The sequence below is a fragment of the Botrytis sinoallii genome, assembly GCF_014898435.1.
Source record: "Botrytis sinoallii strain Bc 23 chromosome Unknown BSIN_007, whole genome shotgun sequence".
Taxonomy (NCBI): Eukaryota; Fungi; Ascomycota; class Leotiomycetes; order Helotiales; family Sclerotiniaceae; genus Botrytis; species Botrytis sinoallii.
This window is the reverse complement of record NW_024066034.1, coordinates 964,639-982,731: the sequence shown is the minus strand read 5'-3', so window position 1 is coordinate 982,731 and position 18,093 is coordinate 964,639. Positions and strand designations below refer to the sequence as shown.

The 18,093-nt window shown below is 42.9% G+C and overlaps 6 protein-coding genes across 6 annotated transcripts; 2 read left to right on the top strand and 4 right to left on the bottom strand.

Moving 5' to 3' along the window:
* Positions 1–452: 452 nt before the first annotated feature.
* On the bottom strand, positions 453–789 carry EAF02_004718 (uncharacterized protein; the record flags this gene model as incomplete). The annotated part of the gene is made up of 2 exons (XM_038900766.1): positions 453–548; positions 676–789. The coding sequence occupies 2 exons, from the start codon at positions 787–789 to the stop codon at positions 453–455; spliced, it is 210 nt and encodes a 69-aa protein (XP_038759278.1).
* A 2,191-nt stretch (positions 790–2,980) lies between these two features.
* On the top strand, positions 2,981–5,515 carry EAF02_004717 (uncharacterized protein; the record flags this gene model as incomplete). The annotated part of the gene is made up of 1 exon (XM_038900765.1): positions 2,981–5,515. One exon carries the CDS (start codon positions 2,981–2,983, stop codon positions 5,513–5,515), a length of 2,535 nt encoding a protein of 844 aa, XP_038759277.1.
* A 1,956-nt stretch (positions 5,516–7,471) lies between these two features.
* Positions 7,472–10,105, bottom strand: EAF02_004716 (uncharacterized protein; the record flags this gene model as incomplete). Its single annotated transcript, XM_038900764.1, has 5 exons — positions 7,472–8,490; positions 8,830–8,852; positions 9,011–9,138; positions 9,217–9,497; positions 9,688–10,105. 5 exons carry the CDS (start codon positions 10,103–10,105, stop codon positions 7,472–7,474), a joined length of 1,869 nt encoding a protein of 622 aa, XP_038759276.1.
* Positions 10,106–10,977: 872 nt separating this feature from the next.
* EAF02_004715 (uncharacterized protein) lies at positions 10,978–12,443 on the bottom strand. The gene is made up of 4 exons (XM_038900763.1): positions 11,932–12,443; positions 11,644–11,851; positions 11,404–11,591; positions 10,978–11,341 (listed from the first exon to the last, which is right to left on the bottom strand). The coding sequence occupies exons 1-4, from the start codon at positions 12,127–12,129 to the stop codon at positions 11,324–11,326; spliced, it is 612 nt and encodes a 203-aa protein (XP_038759275.1). The 5' UTR covers positions 12,130–12,443; the 3' UTR covers positions 10,978–11,323.
* Positions 12,444–13,117: 674 nt separating this feature from the next.
* On the top strand, positions 13,118–13,841 carry EAF02_004714 (uncharacterized protein; the record flags this gene model as incomplete). The annotated part of the gene is made up of 4 exons (XM_038900762.1): positions 13,118–13,265; positions 13,336–13,580; positions 13,634–13,699; positions 13,749–13,841. 4 exons carry the CDS (start codon positions 13,118–13,120, stop codon positions 13,839–13,841), a joined length of 552 nt encoding a protein of 183 aa, XP_038759274.1.
* Positions 13,842–15,762: 1,921 nt separating this feature from the next.
* On the bottom strand, positions 15,763–17,769 carry EAF02_004713 (uncharacterized protein). Its single transcript, XM_038900761.1, has 6 exons — positions 17,423–17,769; positions 17,147–17,361; positions 16,948–17,088; positions 16,634–16,896; positions 16,354–16,581; positions 15,763–16,290 (listed from the first exon to the last, which is right to left on the bottom strand). Exons 1-6 carry the CDS (start codon positions 17,635–17,637, stop codon positions 16,180–16,182), a joined length of 1,173 nt encoding a protein of 390 aa, XP_038759273.1. The 5' UTR covers positions 17,638–17,769; the 3' UTR covers positions 15,763–16,179.
* Positions 17,770–18,093: the final 324 nt, after the last annotated feature.

The window sequence follows — 18,093 nt, the reverse complement described above, 5'->3', positions numbered from 1 at the left end:
TGAATGTATCGTGAATTTTAAATCCTGAGCGTTATTATGGAGTTAATAATAGCAATAAATCAACTTGATTGGGGTGTAGAGAAGAACAACAGATGAATTGTGTGAAAGAATAAGGAGGAGTTTATTAAAATTTTGCCATTGAGAGCATGAATAATGGCTTCCCACTAAGGAGAGTTTGATTTAAAATTTGAAAAGGGTAGGTACATAATTATTGAAAGGTGCAGGTGCAGCGGAATATGTAAGGTAGTGGCTTCCAAGAGATTGGCTTGGATGCATCGGTCAACCGTCAACTGATATCTCTTGATCGATTGTACGGTGTAAATTATTGATACTTGCCTACTACCTAGTACTTCTATGGATTTGCCACGAAGTCATAATCAAGGTGAGATCACTCAACGTACAACTATTTGTTATCGATGCAATCGATAGATGGAACCCCCACAAATGCCAATTCAGGTGAAGTCAGAGAAAAGTGCTGTTTCCGCATCAAAAAGAATATTGGTATTGACCGTCATGCTTGTCACAAGCGGTGGAGCTTGTGACACGGACTTGATTCTATTGGAACACCAAGATCATCATATCAGTTGACGTGGAATGGAGCCTTTCCTTACTTTATGCACTCTCTGAATGGTTGCTTCTCCTTGTGCGCATTGAGAAACATTCGCCACAGCTTACCTTAAGGGCTTCTCTTGAAGAAATCGCTGAATCGTATAATGTTAGAACTATGTCGTTTGTTTCACCCTTCTCTTCGGCTTTTGGATTCTGAGTCTTCTTGAATTGGCGTTCCATGAATCAGATGTACCCCGGATATTTGTGGCTATTAGTATCTTGGGATATGGATACTGTAAACAACTTCCGTAGCTTCGTTTGGGTTGATCAGCTGAGCAAATCCCCAAGATATAAACTCGCTTATGCACGGCTTGCATGAGTCGGTGTTGGCTCGTCAGGAACAATGAAGGTTTGGTGTTTGTATGGCCAGTGTGAAGTAACGGCATCAACTTCCCGGTAGCACTGGTTATTGAGATTAATTAGGGGTCAGATCCTGGATACAAGAAGTATATCCACTTCCTATTATCTCCCGTGAAAAGACGTCGGTATAGTAAAATGCGTTGATATAATCGGGAACTTGGGACCGATGCGATGGCCAGGTGGTAAGTCATTTGTATGTGGGAAGAACTAGGGTCTTAGCCCATGAACAAAGAATCTTTATACGTCAAGATAATCGATGAGATATTACTGGTGTTGAGGTTGGGTCGAATCAATAGGGGTAGCGAGGAGGACCTCACATGCATTTCCCCCTTTCAATGCAGCATCGGCTTATGCAGGAAAGCGATATTTGAGGGGAAAAGGGCTCTTCCATGTCATCTCTCTGCTTCAGTTTCAATATTACCACCAAAAGCTGCAAGCATATATGTTGGCTACGGTATTTCTCAAGACATCACAGCGCAATTTATGGGCTACATGAAATTATCCGTTGCACAACATTCAACTCCTTGGGTATCCGAAATACAGAAACATATATTCTTCTCACAAGCGAACACGTCAGAGGGATTGTTCGCTTCACGTTCAAAAATGGTAGTTAATCGTACGAGCCTGTCGGCATACTTACTTGTAGATGCGATTGCCTTTTCGCAGCTTTTTGGAGTAGAGAAAGAGGGCCGAGACAGGCTCGGCAAAAGGAAGAAAGCTCCCGAGACTAATCAATCACCGTCGGGCGCCATGCTTGTTTGTACCCGCAAAAGCAGCGAATGTGTCGGCTTCCAATACTACTTACGAGCCTACCTACACTAACAACTAGCATTGTCCAATGATAACCCGTCAAGACTGATGAGTTCCAGACCTTTGGGGCGAACAGCATCATCTACGATGAAGGTCAAAAGTTTGATCGATCAACCCCAATATTCACTACACATAACTGATAAACATCATCAACTGGAGAGGCCGAATGTTTCACTCACTGCTGAACAAAAAGGAATCATTGTCATTACACAAAACATCATGATCTTCGCCACCTTTAATTATTCAGAAACTGGTCTTGTATTACTCGAGTAGAGCTCTCCTGGGTTTTTACAGAAAGACTCTCTGTTTTGATAGCTAGATGCTGTGTGAACTTAGGCTCAATTGAAGCCTAAGGTGTAATACCCAGGCAGTGTAAGCGATAACATTCATAAGAAGGGAGGGAAATCGAATTCAGATAGATTCCAGAGTGTATCTATTCCAAGGCCTGGGTAGACACTCAAGAAGTTCACACTGATTCAATATACTTAAGCAATGTGTAGGTTGGAATATTATATTTGCAGCAGGGAGTTGTGAGCATGAATATCAACGGCACGTATTACCTAAGGCATGAGGTCAATGCAAGACTGAGGCATGAACTTTCGAAATTAATAAGCACTGGGTGAATATGATCCAATCATTTCTCACACTCTCCCAATTTGGCTTAGACCTTCATGGGTGTACTAGTAAGGATAATCGGGGTTGCCGCGTGCAACAAACTTTGGAAAGTTTTGTTACCAAAAGTAGTTTTGGCTATCTTCGGATAATCATAGGTTGTACTGCTGTCTGTATGGGTGGGACCTCGAACTTATGCTGCATTGTACTTATTCGAAGCTCATAATCTCATACACGAGAACAATCAACACAATACACTATACATAATACAACTTCAACTCACCCCTCAAAGTCGACTAAACCACACACCTACCTACCTATCATCTATTCTATCTTCTCCAATTCCTGAAATTACATCTCATCCTATCATAATCACCATCACACTCGCAATCGTCGCATGAGCTAATCAATCTTCAATGCGTGAGTGAATGTCTTTTCCCAAGCTTCCCAGCTTAGAATGCCACTGATCAATTATACTGCTCGATAGCCACCCTATAGACGCCATCTTTGATTTCGCGACAACGGATTAGACACGTTCTATTGATTCATCCTTCAATTGTACATATTGGCCACATTGGCCTGAGCCAACATGGTGGATTTTAATTCCTTAAACCCTCTCAAGGCTACTAAACGGCACACACAATATTCAGGTATATCTGCCCAGGAGGAGCCGCCTCAAGAGTATGATAGTGAGAAGTATGGGCACCATGAAGAATCCGACGACGAAGATTCGGACTATTCTTCCTATCCATCATCACCTTCCTCCTCGAGAGAGACATCGAATCCATACCACTCCAATGCTCCGATATTACGAAAAAGAGCTAACACGGCTACCCAACGACCAAGCCCGCGAAGACTACCTCCCAAAGTCATGAGGTATCTATGTTTAGCCATGATATCTACAATAGTTATATTTATGTTGAGTTTAATTCGCATGAGCCATCTGTCAACCCAAAAGGTTCAAGATGGCCATGTATTAGTGCCACCGCCTCCACTTTGGGAGTCGTTTCCATTTTTATCGCGATATTACGGTGGAATAAGGACGTTGGTACCGCTTTCTGATAACAAACCAGAGTATCCTCGCGAAGAGGATGAGTTACCTCTGCAAAATCAGACCCCGACTGAGAAAATGGTCACACCCGTGCGCAGCCTTCCAGCCAGTAAACCATTTCAGCCATATACCAATATTACATCCGGTGTTTTCAATGACGATTATGCACCTGTCCAGGAGTGTTTCCTCAATCGCGAGAATACTGTGCGTGCGCCAAGACTACAATATTACGAAGGCAGACCAAGCGGATTCCCAGATCATATTATGGGCTCTTATGAAGTTCTTGGTTTACCAGAAGATATTTGTTTCGAACGATATGGCAGATTAGGACCTTATGGTTATGGATATGGCTTGCGATATGGGGGTACTGGAACAGGTCAACATGGAGAGATGGAGGGCTCTGATGCCGTCTGGGCAGACAACTCAAACGCTGAGAAGATGCATTCTGGCCAGGTTGACTACCGAAAGGTTGATTGGGCTGATGCTCAGAGGAGATGCCATCAAAGAAATGCGGCACGCTTTCAACCAATTGAACCAGTCATTAAAAAGCCCACTACCTTTTCAACCGTTACTGAGCAGCAAGATAGCCATTTACTCGCCAGGGATGAATCAGTCAATCCCGTCCTCAATACTACTTCCAGTACAGTTGATACCACCTCGAAAGTAGTTGCAACGCCACCCAAAAAATTCCTTCCGCGAACTGCGTTTGTCATTCGACTCTGGGACGAATATCAGTGGCGAGAAGAGGACATTATGGCGTTGAGAGCATTGATATCCGAGATTTCCATTGGTTCAGGTGGCCAATACGATGTTCATCTCTTGGTTCAAGTCAAGGATCCCGCTGTACATCCTGTCTTCGCTGATGAAGAAACATATCAACAGCATTTGAAAGATTGTCTACCCGCAGAATTCGCAGGAATCGCCACATTTTGGAGCGAAACCGAAATGCTTATGCTTTACCAAGGCTTATTTGACACCTTCGCTCGAGGCCTACCGGTTCATGGATCTTACCGGGGACTTCAGATGGGAATGCAATGGTTTGCTCACAACCATCAAGAGTATGATTTCTTTTGGGAATGGGAGGTTGATATTCGATACACCGGACATTGGTATGACTTCCTATCAAAAATTGATTCCTGGACAAGGGAGCAACCCCGAAAAGGACTGTGGGAGCGCAATAGTAGATTTTATGTTCCGGAAGTTCATGGTACATGGGAAGATTTCAAACAAATGGTCCGTGTACAGACCGAGATTGGAACTGAAAGCCCGAACAATATGTGGGCTGGCATAAACGGTCAAAAGGGTCAAAAAGGCGGACCAGTACGGAAAGGCGAGAAGCCAATCTGGGGACCTGAAAGACCTTCGAACATGGATGATTGGTTTGAAACTGAGAACGATCCTGTTCCTCCAACTAGCTACGACAAGGACAAGTACACTTGGGGTGTTGGTGAGGATGCCGACCTTATTGTTTTCAATCCGCTTTTTGATCCAGATGGAACTACCTGGCTTCTTGCAGAGGATGTCACAGGCTACAACCTTACTGGAGGTTTGCCACCCCGCCGGGCGACTATCATTGCAGCATCTAGGATGTCTCGCAAGCTCCTCAATACTATGCATCGTGAAACCACATTCATGAAGCATCATGCTTTTACGGAAATGTGGGCTCCAACAACAGCGTTGCACCATGGTTATAAAGCAGTCTCTGTTCCTCATCCACTGTTTGTTGATCGTGAATGGCCAATTGAATACCTTGCAAGCATTATGAACGGCGGGAGGAATGGTGCAACTGGTGGAGCGAGAACCTCTGTGTTTGGTGACCGTGAACATAACCTCCGAGGATTGACTTGGTTCTACAACACTGGATTCGCACCCAATCTGTGGCGAAGGTGGCTTGGCTTCAAGGTTGACAATGAGGGAGGTGAAGAATTTGAAACGACTGCTAATGAGGGCGGGGAAGGCCGAATGTGCTTACCGCCTATGTTATTACATCCCGTGAAGGGTGTAGAAATACCGGTGGAAGGATTACCTCGTCTAAATGAGGAAGAGTTGCCAGAAAGTGACCCGACGGCTTGATTTGAACACATATTGTCACACATAGCAGTACAAAACTTTCCTCTTGCTCTATAATGTTCCCTTGAGAAATTCTCGAATACCTTTTTGATTCTATTCTTTCATTCTTCTTTTTCTGAGATTGCTTGCTTGGGATAAAGGCATTGCTGGTATGCGTGGCGTTTGAGCGGCATGAGGACGGTTTTATGAACGAAAACGATATGCATCATTAGTTTTTTTCTTCGGAATGATAGATGCTAGGATTTTATGTTTCTCTGGGAGGAATATTGGGTCATGGATGGTCGTCAAATCAGGATACGAATTGGTAATTGGAAGAGTAGAGACGTAGTGGTTTGAATCAAAGTAGAGGATAGTATAAATACCTTATAGCTCATGGGGATGAATAAATAGCATGAGGAGACCCACATACAAAAATTTATAGAGTAGAATAACTAAATACAGATGAATTGCAACTTGTATCTTTACATCCAACCCAATACTCGTAATTGAAACAATTATTTTGATATCCGCACAGCCCGCTATGGTCTATACTATATCTACCTAGGTATCTACCTACTAGACGCACCATCTCGGAAACTAAGTTCCTTGCACATCCACAACCAACCCACCACCCCCTCGCTTAACCTCCAAACTCTGCAAAGAATTTTCGCAACCCACAAACAGTAATATATTTGTAGATTAGAGACCGGTTTTCAACAATTAAAGCAACAGCCTGCCCGGCTAGCTCAATCGGTAGAGCGTGTGACTCTTATTCATCGTAGGATGTGATGGTCAATCACAAGGTTGGGGGTTCGACCCCCCCGTTGGGCTCAATTCCCTTCATTGATTTTTTTGAGATTTTTTTGGGGGTTGGATTTTTTGGGAGGGAGCGGAGAAGGGGAGGGAGGATCTTGGGGTGCGGGTGGATTTGGATTTGTATAGGTTGTGTAGGGAGGGAGGTAGTAGATATATATATTATGTTGATTTGCGCTTGCGCTTTTGCTTTTGTTTTTACTTTTACTTTTCTTTTCAGCGGATGGTAAGTATATACCTATGTGGATGATATACAGAAAAGAATAACAACCGATAGGATTGGATTGAATTACATAGATTGAGTTTTAGATAGCAAGTAAGTAAGTAAGTAGGGTACTAGTCCCCGAGTCAGACATCGATAGTCATGAATAAACCAATTTTTGGCAATCTACAGACGGACTATTCGAACAAAATACAGAGGATTATTGAATACTCGTCTGGCGGTATGGTATATATTTATTATAGATTGGGGACGAGCGGATGTTATTACTATACTATATATACCATATTGTGAATTTCTCGATTTTGATATGTAGTTAGTTTTGTTCATGGGGTGATGGAAATAGGTGTTTGATGGGTGTTGATGTTGCATCGATTCGAGGATTTGGAATAATACATATATACATATATATATATATATATATATATATTCTTTGGGAACATCAAGTCTTTTGGGTTGGTTGGGAATAATGAAAGTATTGAACATATTGTCTGCGGTAAATAGATTGTGCATCGGGTTTAAGGTGCTGGTAAGCCTAGTTGGAGATGCTCACTACGCTCTACATAGCCAACACATAAATTAAACATCACTTTGCTTAGTTCTGTTTGTATCTTGCATCATCCTTTCGAAATTATGAAATATACTTTATTCCCTTTCTAGTAAAAATGGTTATGATCAGTACTTGTGAAAGTGTTCGTATGTTTGTAGGTGTTCGTATATTTGTGTGTAAATTTAAGATGGAAAGTTCGTTATGTTCATATCTATATTCTCCCTTTGATTCTCATTTCGTCCATATCTCATATGTAACGACCTCCTCTTCCAACCATCATGCATCTACAACCAAACCACTCAACCCAACCGTATATCTGAAAGAATCCCCCTCCCCAGAAGAAACGCCATAGCGCTATGTATTAATCAAAAAGTAGTATTAACTCATTTTCCAACCACTAAGCTGCACCGGCTCCATGCTCAATCTTCTTACCTTTGACACTCTTCCATTCCACAAAACATGCACAAATCGTCGCAATAGCACCAACCGCAATTGCTAAAACAAATGATTGATCCAACGCTTTACAATATGCGACTAATACACCCACCAGATCAGCAGGACTAATGACCTCGCGAAGATGTGTTGCACCAGCAGCGTAGATGACGGCTGGATCAACTTCAGGTGCGTATTGAGGTACATATTTGACGAGTCCGTTGCTAAACACATTTTGTGCAATGGAAATAGAGATGGCTCCGCCGAGAGAATTGAAGAAAATAGCGATGGCGTTTCCACTGGGCATGTCTTTTGCGTTGAGAACAACTTGAACTGCGATGAATGGGATTTGTACTCCCATGCCTGCGCCGAGCCCGCAGATTAATTGGTAGCCTACCCATTTTCCAACACTGGAGCCTACTTGAAGCGTGTACATGAGTCCGGCGCCGACCGTGAAGACTGCACCGGCAAAAATCATGAAAGGTTTGTAGAAGCCAAGGACAGTGATACCAGCGCCCGCAAAAATAGATGAGACGATAACTGAACCGAGGTATGGAATCGTGCGAATACCGGAAGCTTCTGCGGAGGTACCCTTGACAGCTTGAAAGTAGAAGGGAAGGTAATAGATATGTGTGTAAAGACCCATTGACATAAAACAAGAGAATAGGCAAGCACTAAGAACAGTTCGCTGGCTGAAAATTCTGGGTGGAATGGTAGCTCGTTCACCGCGACGAAATTGTTGGGCAATGAATACAATGATCAAAAGACCGAATCCGAGTAAACAGCCCCAGACTTTCGAATTGCTCCAGGGATACTTTGAACCACCCCATTGCAAGGCTAACAATAGACTGATGATCGCCCCCATGAGGAAAGTAGCTCCAACGAGATCGATTTCCAGAATTCTTTGCTTGACGGTCATGCCGGATATTTTTCTTGGGGGAGGTTTAAAGAATAATGCTACGGCACCAATAGCAATTCCGCCAACTAAAATGTCGAGGTTAGTTATTTTTCAACAAAAGTCAGTTTTTGGTTGTAATCGACGAGTCCCATCTTATCAGAAAGTAAACAGAATCAGGGCCACCAGTAGTCCGACTGCAGTCCAACGGTCAAAGCAATCTCTTTATAAATTCAAGTGATTGAATAGAATAGATTGAAGCACTAAATTCGCTCTCAATACTGTACTACTCCCAGAAATTGAGAACAGATTCAGAAGTCGTAACCGGGACTGTTAGAAACCTGAAAGACAGGCATCGTGACGTTGTGGGATAGGGGACCAGAAGTACAACAGTGAAGGTCCGAGTTCAAATAATCAAACACACTTACATGGAAGATTTATCCAAAAACACCTGTACAAATTGACGAGTCAGTAATTACTTACACAAAAAGGTTTCAAGGAGGCTATGAGTGGTAAGGGTTGTTTGACAGCATAGAAGAAGCAAAAGCCGAAGCTGGAAATTGGAGTTTGGAATCAAAGAGTGCGAAACAAGGAGCGGAATATGCTTACCATCGCCATGAAGCTTTGTCAGTTAAAGCACCACCAAGAAGGGGACCAACGACACTAGAAATGCCAAACATCGATGATAACATAGCAATATACAATGGTCTCTTAATCAAAGGCACACTGAACCCAACCTAGACAGAGTTAGTTGAGATGTACCTTCCACGAAAAGATAAACAATAGGACGCTTATCAAAAGTAAAGATAGCTTACTATTGTCATGCCGCCAGAAAATAAAGCTGAAGCTCCTGCACCGGCAACCGCTCTCCCTATAATTAGCATGACTGAATTTCTTGCAGCGGCACAGATGATAGATCCAACCTCAAAGAGGATAAGAGCGAAGAGATAAGTCCATTTGACGTCAAAATAGGTATATATACGTCCAAATGATGGTTGGAGGGCGGTTGTTGTGAGCAAGTAAGAGGATCCATACCATCCAACATCTTCCAGAGAGTTGAAGACTGAAGTTATTTTGGGAATAGCAGTGGCGATGACTAGAGATGGTTAGTATGGTACTTGAGCCATCCTTTTAATGAAGCAAATGAGTAGACAGTTCGTGCCGATAAGGGCGAGGGGAATTGGAGCAGGTGTCCCGTTAAAGGAAACAACTGAGTATCGAACAGTGTAGATGCCAAAGGGTCGATGTCCCACATCAAGATGAATATATCAAATTTGAAAGCTTACTAGTATTATCCAGCGCCACAGTAAACGTAGCCATGCAAAGACCAAAAGTCAAGAGTGCCAGTGGCACACCAGATATATAATGGTTCTCGTCATCTTCTTCTCCGTTTGATTCTTCTGTTCCTTCTACAACTCCCCCTTTCTCCCCATCGTGATTTATGGGTGCACCGATTCCCGCGGACGCATTTTCATGAAAGTCTTTCTCCGGGTCTGGAAGTTCACTTGGATGATGTTTAAAAGACGCAGCAGCTGCATCTGCCTTTTCACTGTCCTCATATACCACACCGGCACCACCAACAGTAGGTGCTACGTCAGGTAATGGCGATGTTGATTTAAGTTCGCCATGCTTATTTGAATGGTTGGTAGTTTCCAGCGTTGGCGCAGCAGGCTGAGCGGGTTGTTCCGTCTGTTTGTCCGGCATGACTGGAGATGTGGACCCTAGACCTCGTGTTTACCCCAGAAATCGTTTGCGACTTTGAATTCTATTCGACAGTCGATTTTATTATGGATAATGTCAAGATGCTTGATTTGACATTTGATATGAGATCCAAAAGCTCCCAGAAATGGCACAAAAGTGATACAAAAATGATCGTGAAGAAGAGGAGGGTTGGTGGCGATTTATAAAGTATCAAATCTTACCAACGAGACACGAAAATATTACGAGAAAATTCACTAAAGTATTAGGAAGATATATCATACCCTCCGCTTAATTTGATAACGAGATAACCTACACTTCCCATGTCAATTGATCCAATTCCTGTCCGGGATTCTCATCGGCTCATTAGCTTTCCGGAGAAAAGAAGCCTTTTAGGATAAGAGCTGACAGGGTCGGTTATTTTGAACCTGTTCTCGACCCTCCCTTACAGTGCAACAGTGCAGCAGTGCATGCACATTCTGGCCATTGCGATCGAGCCATGGATGATGGCTCTGTTACTTCAGCTCAAGGGGGGACGTCTCTCCATAAGGACTCAAAAAGGAGCACGCCCTCCTTATCTGCAAGATATCTGTCGTCAAAGATTCCTTCTGGAATACAATGTTGAATGCATGGCATGGTTACCGAACATCGATATGAGACAATGTTGTGCTTCGTGTCTTTGTACAATGAAAAACATCGGCACTGGGACTGAAACCATACACAAAGACGCTGCCGAAGCATTACCCAATTGCTTGGCGTCGCGTTGTAAGATACAAAATCATGGGGAAGGGTTGCGGCGTGGGTAAGTAGAACATGCGAGTACGAAACCGAATACGTTCTGGATCAAAATCTGCACGAATGATACCAGGGACAAATAGTTTTACAATTTAGCCGGTAGGGCTTTGATTTGGTATGAACATTAGTTGATATTCCATGAGATTCAGCAATGGATCATCTGATATTATGGGTGATTTCAATGTGTGATATCTTGGGTAAAAGAGTTTCCATTTCCTGCCCTATGAGATTGTCTCAATATGAAGAAGAGTTGAATGTCAGTAAAGGGGTATGCTACCCGCTATCTCATAATAACGCGCAAGAGATATAGAAAGCTTCAGTCGGAAATTCGAATCGAATACTGTTGATACATAGCTGTTCCAATTTCCCAAAATTACGCTCCATCAGTTATACCGAACTGGTTGAACGAAACATGCTTGATGCGCACTCTTAAACAACGCGTTTGACCTACGCAAGTCAATCAGCTACCGGCTCAAAACGCCGTAGCGTTCGGTACTGTGGCTCTTTACCTCGAAGAATCGTTTCAACCACCAAACTTGGAAGATACCTTCGCCAACCAAGACTCCCATCTGGAAGATACTCCACCACTTGACTCTGCCGTTTGTGCTCTCTGCTGTATTACGATGGGTTCTCTCGCGCAAAACAATGTATGATTGCTCGTCCTTGACTTGAGCAAGGAGGTCAGACAATTGTCGAACTATATCTATTGTAAGCTTCAAATGTTTGGAGAGGAAAGTACGTTCAGCTACCTTCTGCCTCTAAGGGATCCGATGGAGCTTCTGCCTCTGGTACATAGACGATGCCGTGAACATTGAAAGATACATCTTTGCTAGATGCCGACCAGTGCTCGTTGCTGAAGCAGTATAGGTATTTGCCGTCATGGTTGGCAGTAAATGAGTGATCTCCATTAGACACAGCTCTTTCGTGGGCCTCATATCCGTTGGCGGGGTTTTGGATCTACATTTCAAATCCCGTTAGTCCCAGAGCCTTTCCAGAAATACGCCAATATGTTCCAACATGACTCCAGCCTTACTCACCCAAAAGTCGATGTCCAAATTGCCAGCACTGCCAAACTCCCTATCTCCAACTTGGAATGTAACTGTCATCTTGTCATCTTTGTGAAGTTGTTCGTGAAAGCACTCTCTGCCATGAGCTGCGAGTTGAATGTTGTGAGCAACAGCAGCTCCAAAGAGACTGCCAATTGTCAAGAGGGCTGCGGGAGTTGAGAATCGCATGTTGGTTGTGTGATTAAATGAGGTGGTTTATTGAAGTTGGAGGAAGGTTCGTGGTGTAAAGGGTGAGATAGATGAGTCTCGAGTAACTGCTTAACGCGAGAGAGAGAGAGAGGTATGGTGCGAATAATTCACCAGATCTTGTGGTACTGAGAAAGTTATGTAATGTAATTGATTCACAATCAAAGAGTGGTGAGATTGATTGATTGCTCCGTATTATTATTCTCCTTCATTCACAAGTCGACGGTCAATTGACATCAATATCGCCAGCTCCCTTTTTCCCAGATAACCCAAATCAATCAAATGCAATTATTGCCAGATCGTTCAATCGATAAAAAGCACCGCAGCCTTAAAAATCTGGAACCACAAACCTATTTGGGACTCTGATAGGCTAGAGTAATCACTTTAGCGTCAAATTTCCGAAAGAACAGAGAATCACCGCCCGCCGCTGTCCTTCTAAAGTTCTCACAGTCTCACTCACCACCTTCCCAAGCACATCCACCCCATCTTTTTGTTCAATCCAAAAACCATCTCGCTAATAACTTCAATTCCATCTCCACTCGGTCATTCTATTGATCTCATTAATCAAAGGGAAAATCTGTAAGTATCATGTTATTCTATTCCATTTATATCTTCATCTATCCAGAGAGCCTTCTTGGTAGCCCCTTGAAGGTGTGGCAAGTCTTCTTCAACGGCGGCGCAGCGCGTGCTCATTCACCGATACAATCCAATCCCAAAAAGAACTTCCTTCCAGAAAGATGCCAGAGAAGCAGGTGTCCTTTGTCCAGAACGGCAGCCCATTCTATATTCGATCAAGGATCTCACACCGACAAGTGGCTCCACCAAGAAACTGTCCTTTTAATTCATGGTCATATAAACAAGTTGCATCTATCGCGCAGTCGCTAATATCTGTGCTTCCCGATTAGAATCATTTTCCAAGCAAAACACCAAATCCATATCCACCCTCACACACAATTGTTAAGCCGCAATCATGGGTTTGACATTCTCGAAGTTATTTGATCGTCTCTGGGGAAAGAAGGAGATGAGAATCTTGATGGTCGGTTTGGATGCTGCTGGTAAAACTACAATTCTGTATAAGCTTAAGCTTGGTGAAATCGTCACAACTATCCCAACCATCGGTATGTATCCCTTCATCCATTCTCTTATCATCAGCAAATCGAGAGGCCATCATTAACTTTTATCTTGCAGGTTTCAACGTCGAGACTGTCGAGTACAAGAATATTCAATTTACCGTGTGGGATGTTGGTGGACAAGATAAGATCAGACCTCTGTGGAGACATTACTTTCAAAACACCCAGGGTATCATTTTCGTTGTAGACAGCAACGATCGTGATCGTGTGGTCGAGGCTCGTGAGGAATTGCAGAGAATGTTGAACGAGGATGAGCTCAGAGATGCCATCCTTTTGGTCTTTGCCAACAAACAAGATTTGCCAGTTAGTATATTGAGATTCGACATTTGGAAACGATGACTAATCTATGTCTTTAGAACGCCATGAACGCCGCAGAAATCACAGATAAGTTGGGTCTCCACAGTTTGAGACAACGCGCCTGGGTATGTATATCGAGTAGCTACAATGGATCTATTGCTAATATATTTTTAGTACATTCAATCTACTTGCGCTACATCTGGAGATGGTCTTTACGAGGGTTTGGAATGGCTCGCAACGACTCTCCGCAAGACTGGTCACAACTAAGTACAACATCGATCCTCAACCTTTATACCACGATTGTGTTTGCAAGATACTACAAAACCAATCAAAACGTTCATATCTCCACCGCTCCTCCAAATTGGTCATTGGTGCATCTCTCAAACTTATTCTTGTGTCTTCAGCGGTCCACATCAATGAGAGGCGCAAGGGTGGTAAATGTATGATGATTTAAGCTCTTACGTCTTCTTATGGCTAGGAATCTCGTTTCAGCTATGATTCCACGGGGCTTCCTCTTTGTCTTTTTTTGCGTGCGTTTTTCTGGTGTCATCCATCTTCTACGTTCTGTTTCTTGCCATCTCTTGTGTGCAGCATGGTATAGAAAAAGCAGAAGTTAGATGGAAGATCAAGGTAGTCTAGTCCGGAATTGATCTCACATTAGAAAATAATTTTTGATAATATTTGATGTTACAAATGCCATTTGCATAGAGTTTAGTAAACCTCGTCGTGTATGCTTTTGATCTGTGGAATGATTTCAACATAGAGTGAGTATAATTCCGAGTCAGTCAAGTCGAAAATTATGTATGAGATTTTTGCTTGGAAACCTGGATTTGCATAGCTGATATCTGAGGGTCGGATGGCATTCAGAGGGGCGTTCGAATGGTAAAAGGGCCCAAGCAAGTTCCTTGGTAGTAGCACGTTGGACGCCACGATTCGATGGATGATGTGGGGGCTGAAGGCATGACTCGGGTAAATGAGAATCTGGAGTCGTGAGATTCACACGTTGCGATGCGGTTCTCGGGAGATTTTGGAGCGATACTTGATTCCTTGGTGCTCGCTCTGTTGGGTTGTTTGGGGAGAGAAAATAGGGGTGTTTGGAATTTTGGATGGGTTGGTCTTGGGGTGGGTGGGTAGGTAGGTGTGCAGGTGAGTGAGTCAGTTTGTGCTATTGAAGGCTGGGTGTGATATTTCGATGGGATCCATGGATGTTTGCGTTTCTATCCTTATTTGTCGTTGGAACTTGGCGCCGTCATTATATGTGTAGAGATGAGAGTAATGAGAGTAAGAACGTGAGAACCGTGGATAACGGCACACAATCTCGAATGCGTTGTTGACTTGTAGTGGGAGTGCTGTAGTCGTACTACCGCATTACTTCTGTGGCCTGCGGGTATTGCGTAGTTAATACGTACTACCTGGTAGATGTCAAGTCTAATCGACTTTATTTTGTTTTTTGTTTTATGATGTGTGATGTGTGATGGAGTGCGGTATCTGTAGTTTTAGGTGGATGTGCGTAAGGATTCGCTTTTGTTGGTATATATATATATACTCAGTTCTAGCAACGGTATCTTTGACGCATATAGTAAGAGTGCTCAGCTATACATCCTTATATACATACCTAGTATATCGACTCATCTGCATGCAGCTACGGAAATAGCAATGAATGGTGTGATGATAATGCTAATGTAATCTCACATAGGAATTAGAATTAGATCGCACCTGATCAGATTGTTCAAATTCATTAAGTATGGATTCAGATTAATAGTGCAAGGACTGTCTATCTCGCTATTTGCAACAATACTCATACTCATACTCATACTCATACTCATACTCATATTCAGAAACATGAACCCGGTATCACCATACTAACCTATGTACCTATCATGCACCCCCTTATCTCACATCCACCTCAATATACAGTAGAATACATTGCAAAGCTAATCTTTCAACTGATTGCACTCCCTCAGCCCTCCCCCCTCCGCCGTTAATAGCATCTTCGATATCCGCAATCACAACACAACGCATAGCTCACAATCCCCCATCTCAGCGAACATCTTCCAACGCGTCTTAAAATCCTGATTCGACGAGTGCTATTTCTAGAGGAGACATTCGATGAAGCGCTTGAAACTTTTGAGTCCTTAGGTACAGGATATTAAATGTCTCAAGTATTAGGTAATATGGCTAGTCTCCTCCAAAGTGTTCATTTCAGGTACGCACTTGCGTTAGTAGGGAGGCGGGAGAAGCCCTTTCTGTGCCCAATAATTACACAAATTCCATTGTATCATGTTTCCCAATATCCCGCAGTAAATACATTTAGAGCTTAAGGCAGAGGAGCTCACTCCTGGATCGCCACAGCAGGTCAGTCCCCAGTGAGCATAGACGAGAATCATGAATTGAAAGAATTTAATAGAATTGTAAAAGTACTGTATATATGTAGAAAGCAATGAGATCAATCAAGAAGTCAATGAAATCCTACCAAATGATTGGAGCCGATACCACTCAAAGTTAAAATTGCAATGGACCGAGTATATCGACCCAGTGAACACTTTAAAATAAAACTTCAAAGGTTACAATCCCAAAATTCTATATTACCTCCTCTAATTCATATCTACATATCCTTTTGCTCTCCTACTGGGCTCATCAACTTACCCTTCTCGATGGCGCTTCTTACGTTATCAATACACCAGATCTCCATCTTGGTTTGAGTCTCCACAGTCCACTTTTGACAGAATGTTAGTTTCAATGCGATTTTAAACTCGAATAAGGAGGATCTGTAACTTACTGTTCCCATGTGTGGTACCAACATGACATGTGGGTTATCAATCAGTCCTTGATGAACCTTTGGCTCCTCTTCGAAAACGTCTAGTCCTGCTGACCAAACTTGGCCAGATTCAAGTGCCTTTACTAGAGCATCTTCGTTCATGACTGCACCTCTAGCGGTATTGGTGATAACGACACCCTTCTTCATCTTCTTGAATTCCTCGGTGGAGATAATGTGACGAGTGTTTTTCTGTGATTTTATCAACAGGGAACCTTTGAGTGGTGCTTGAAGTAAAACTTACGTTCAAAGGTAAATTCAAGGACAAAACATCACTGGTAGCCAACAACTCATCGAAGCTGACGTATTTAGCACCTCCACTCAATTCTTCCGAAAGCTTTGTACGGTTGTGATATTGAACAGACATGCCGAAAGCAGTTGCCTTCTTCATGAGGTTTCGTCCGATACCACCCATTCCTAAGATACCGAGAACTTTTCCTTGAGGGTCGTGACCAAGAGGTGGTGCTGGGGAGCCCTTCCAGTGGTTCTTTCGTAGAGCCATCATTGCTACCGGATGTTAATAATAATATTCTGGGTGTGGTCAGGTTAAATACGAACAGGTATTGAATCCTCTCAATGCTCCCAAAATGAGAAACATATTGGTATCGGCAGTAGCATCATCAACGGCAGTTGGAACATTAGAAACACGGATATCGTGTTTAGTGCATGCATGTACATCAATTTGGTCATATCCAGCTCCTAAGACCACGTATTAGCCTCGCCAGTTTCTCTAGGATTCAGAGATTCTTTTTATTACCATTGTGAGCAATGAACTTCAAACCCTTTGGTAGTGCACTGATTAATTCTTCATCAATCAAACCTGTAATAGCGACACTGGTGAAAGTTCTGTATACAGCCACGACTTTGTCGTAGACGCCATTTTTACACTCTTCTATGAATTCTTGACGGGATCGTGCCTTGGGTTCGATGAGTTCACCAATGTTGGAAAGTTCGCTCCATTCCTTCTTGGCACTATTAAAAGGATATCTCAATTAGAAAGGAATCTCTGATGGGAAACTGCAATGTGGCTTACTGGTCAATCTCGCCTAACAAAAGAATCTGAGGTTTGCTCATTGTGAAAATGGAAGATGGTTGAGTAGGACAAGAAAGAATGGAGGGGTGAAAGTTAAGAGGTATTTTGTGGTGGGGTAAATAGCTGCCCCTCCTTAATGAAGATGATGAGATTGGACGTGGATTGCTTCCGATAAGACTTCTGGATTGTCGAAGGTAAGGAAGAAGATATTTCATAGGAGGGATACTACGATGACTAGACTTTGTAGAAGAAAACAAGTATTTTCAATTAATCGAAGCAAACGGACTTCGAGCCAAGATGTACTTAAATGATTGATGTATCTTACTAGGTAGACTAAGAAACAAAGCTTGAACTTATGATACTTGTGGATACCTCCTACCTGCCTTCGCACCTACTTGCCTGGGTTTTTCTAGATTGGCTCGATTGGAATTGAGAGCGACTTCGGGCCAGTGACAGAATTCAAGGATACATACTCATCATACCTAGTCTCCTAATATCTACTCTGTACCTTTGGTGGGGGTTGAGGGGAGAGAAACGTGGAGGTCAACAAGTTTAACAAGGGCGTCAAGTGTCGATTTAATTACTAAAAACAGCAATAAAATTTTCCCCCTCTCGAGTCCCTTCCCTATCTAAATCGCTAAATTTCCATAAGAAGATATATTTTCCCCCAA

What these genes read in the sequence shown, in the direction of transcription:
- EAF02_004715 (XM_038900763.1), bottom strand. Translation starts at nt 12,129, where the DNA reads ATGCGATTCTCAACTCCCGCAGCCCTCTTGACAATTGGCAGTCTCTTT. An exon ending in ATTTGGACATCGACTTTTGG is followed by an intron (nt 11,852 to 11,931) that starts GTGAGTAAGGCT and finishes TTTGAAATGTAG; the next exon opens with ATCCAAAACCCCGCCAACGG. An exon ending in GGATCCCTTAGAGGCAGAAG is followed by an intron (nt 11,592 to 11,643) that starts GTAGCTGAACGT and finishes CAATAGATATAG; the next exon opens with TTCGACAATTGTCTGACCTC.
- EAF02_004713 (XM_038900761.1), bottom strand. Translation starts at nt 17,637, where the DNA reads ATGAAATATCTTCTTCCTTACCTTCGACAATCCAGAAGTCTTATCGGA. An exon ending in TTGTTAGGCGAGATTGACCA is followed by an intron (nt 17,362 to 17,422) that starts GTAAGCCACATT and finishes TCCTTTTAATAG; the next exon opens with TGCCAAGAAGGAATGGAGCG. An exon ending in TGGTACCACACATGGGAACA is followed by an intron (nt 16,291 to 16,353) that starts GTAAGTTACAGA and finishes TTCTGTCAAAAG; the next exon opens with TGGACTGTGGAGACTCAAAC.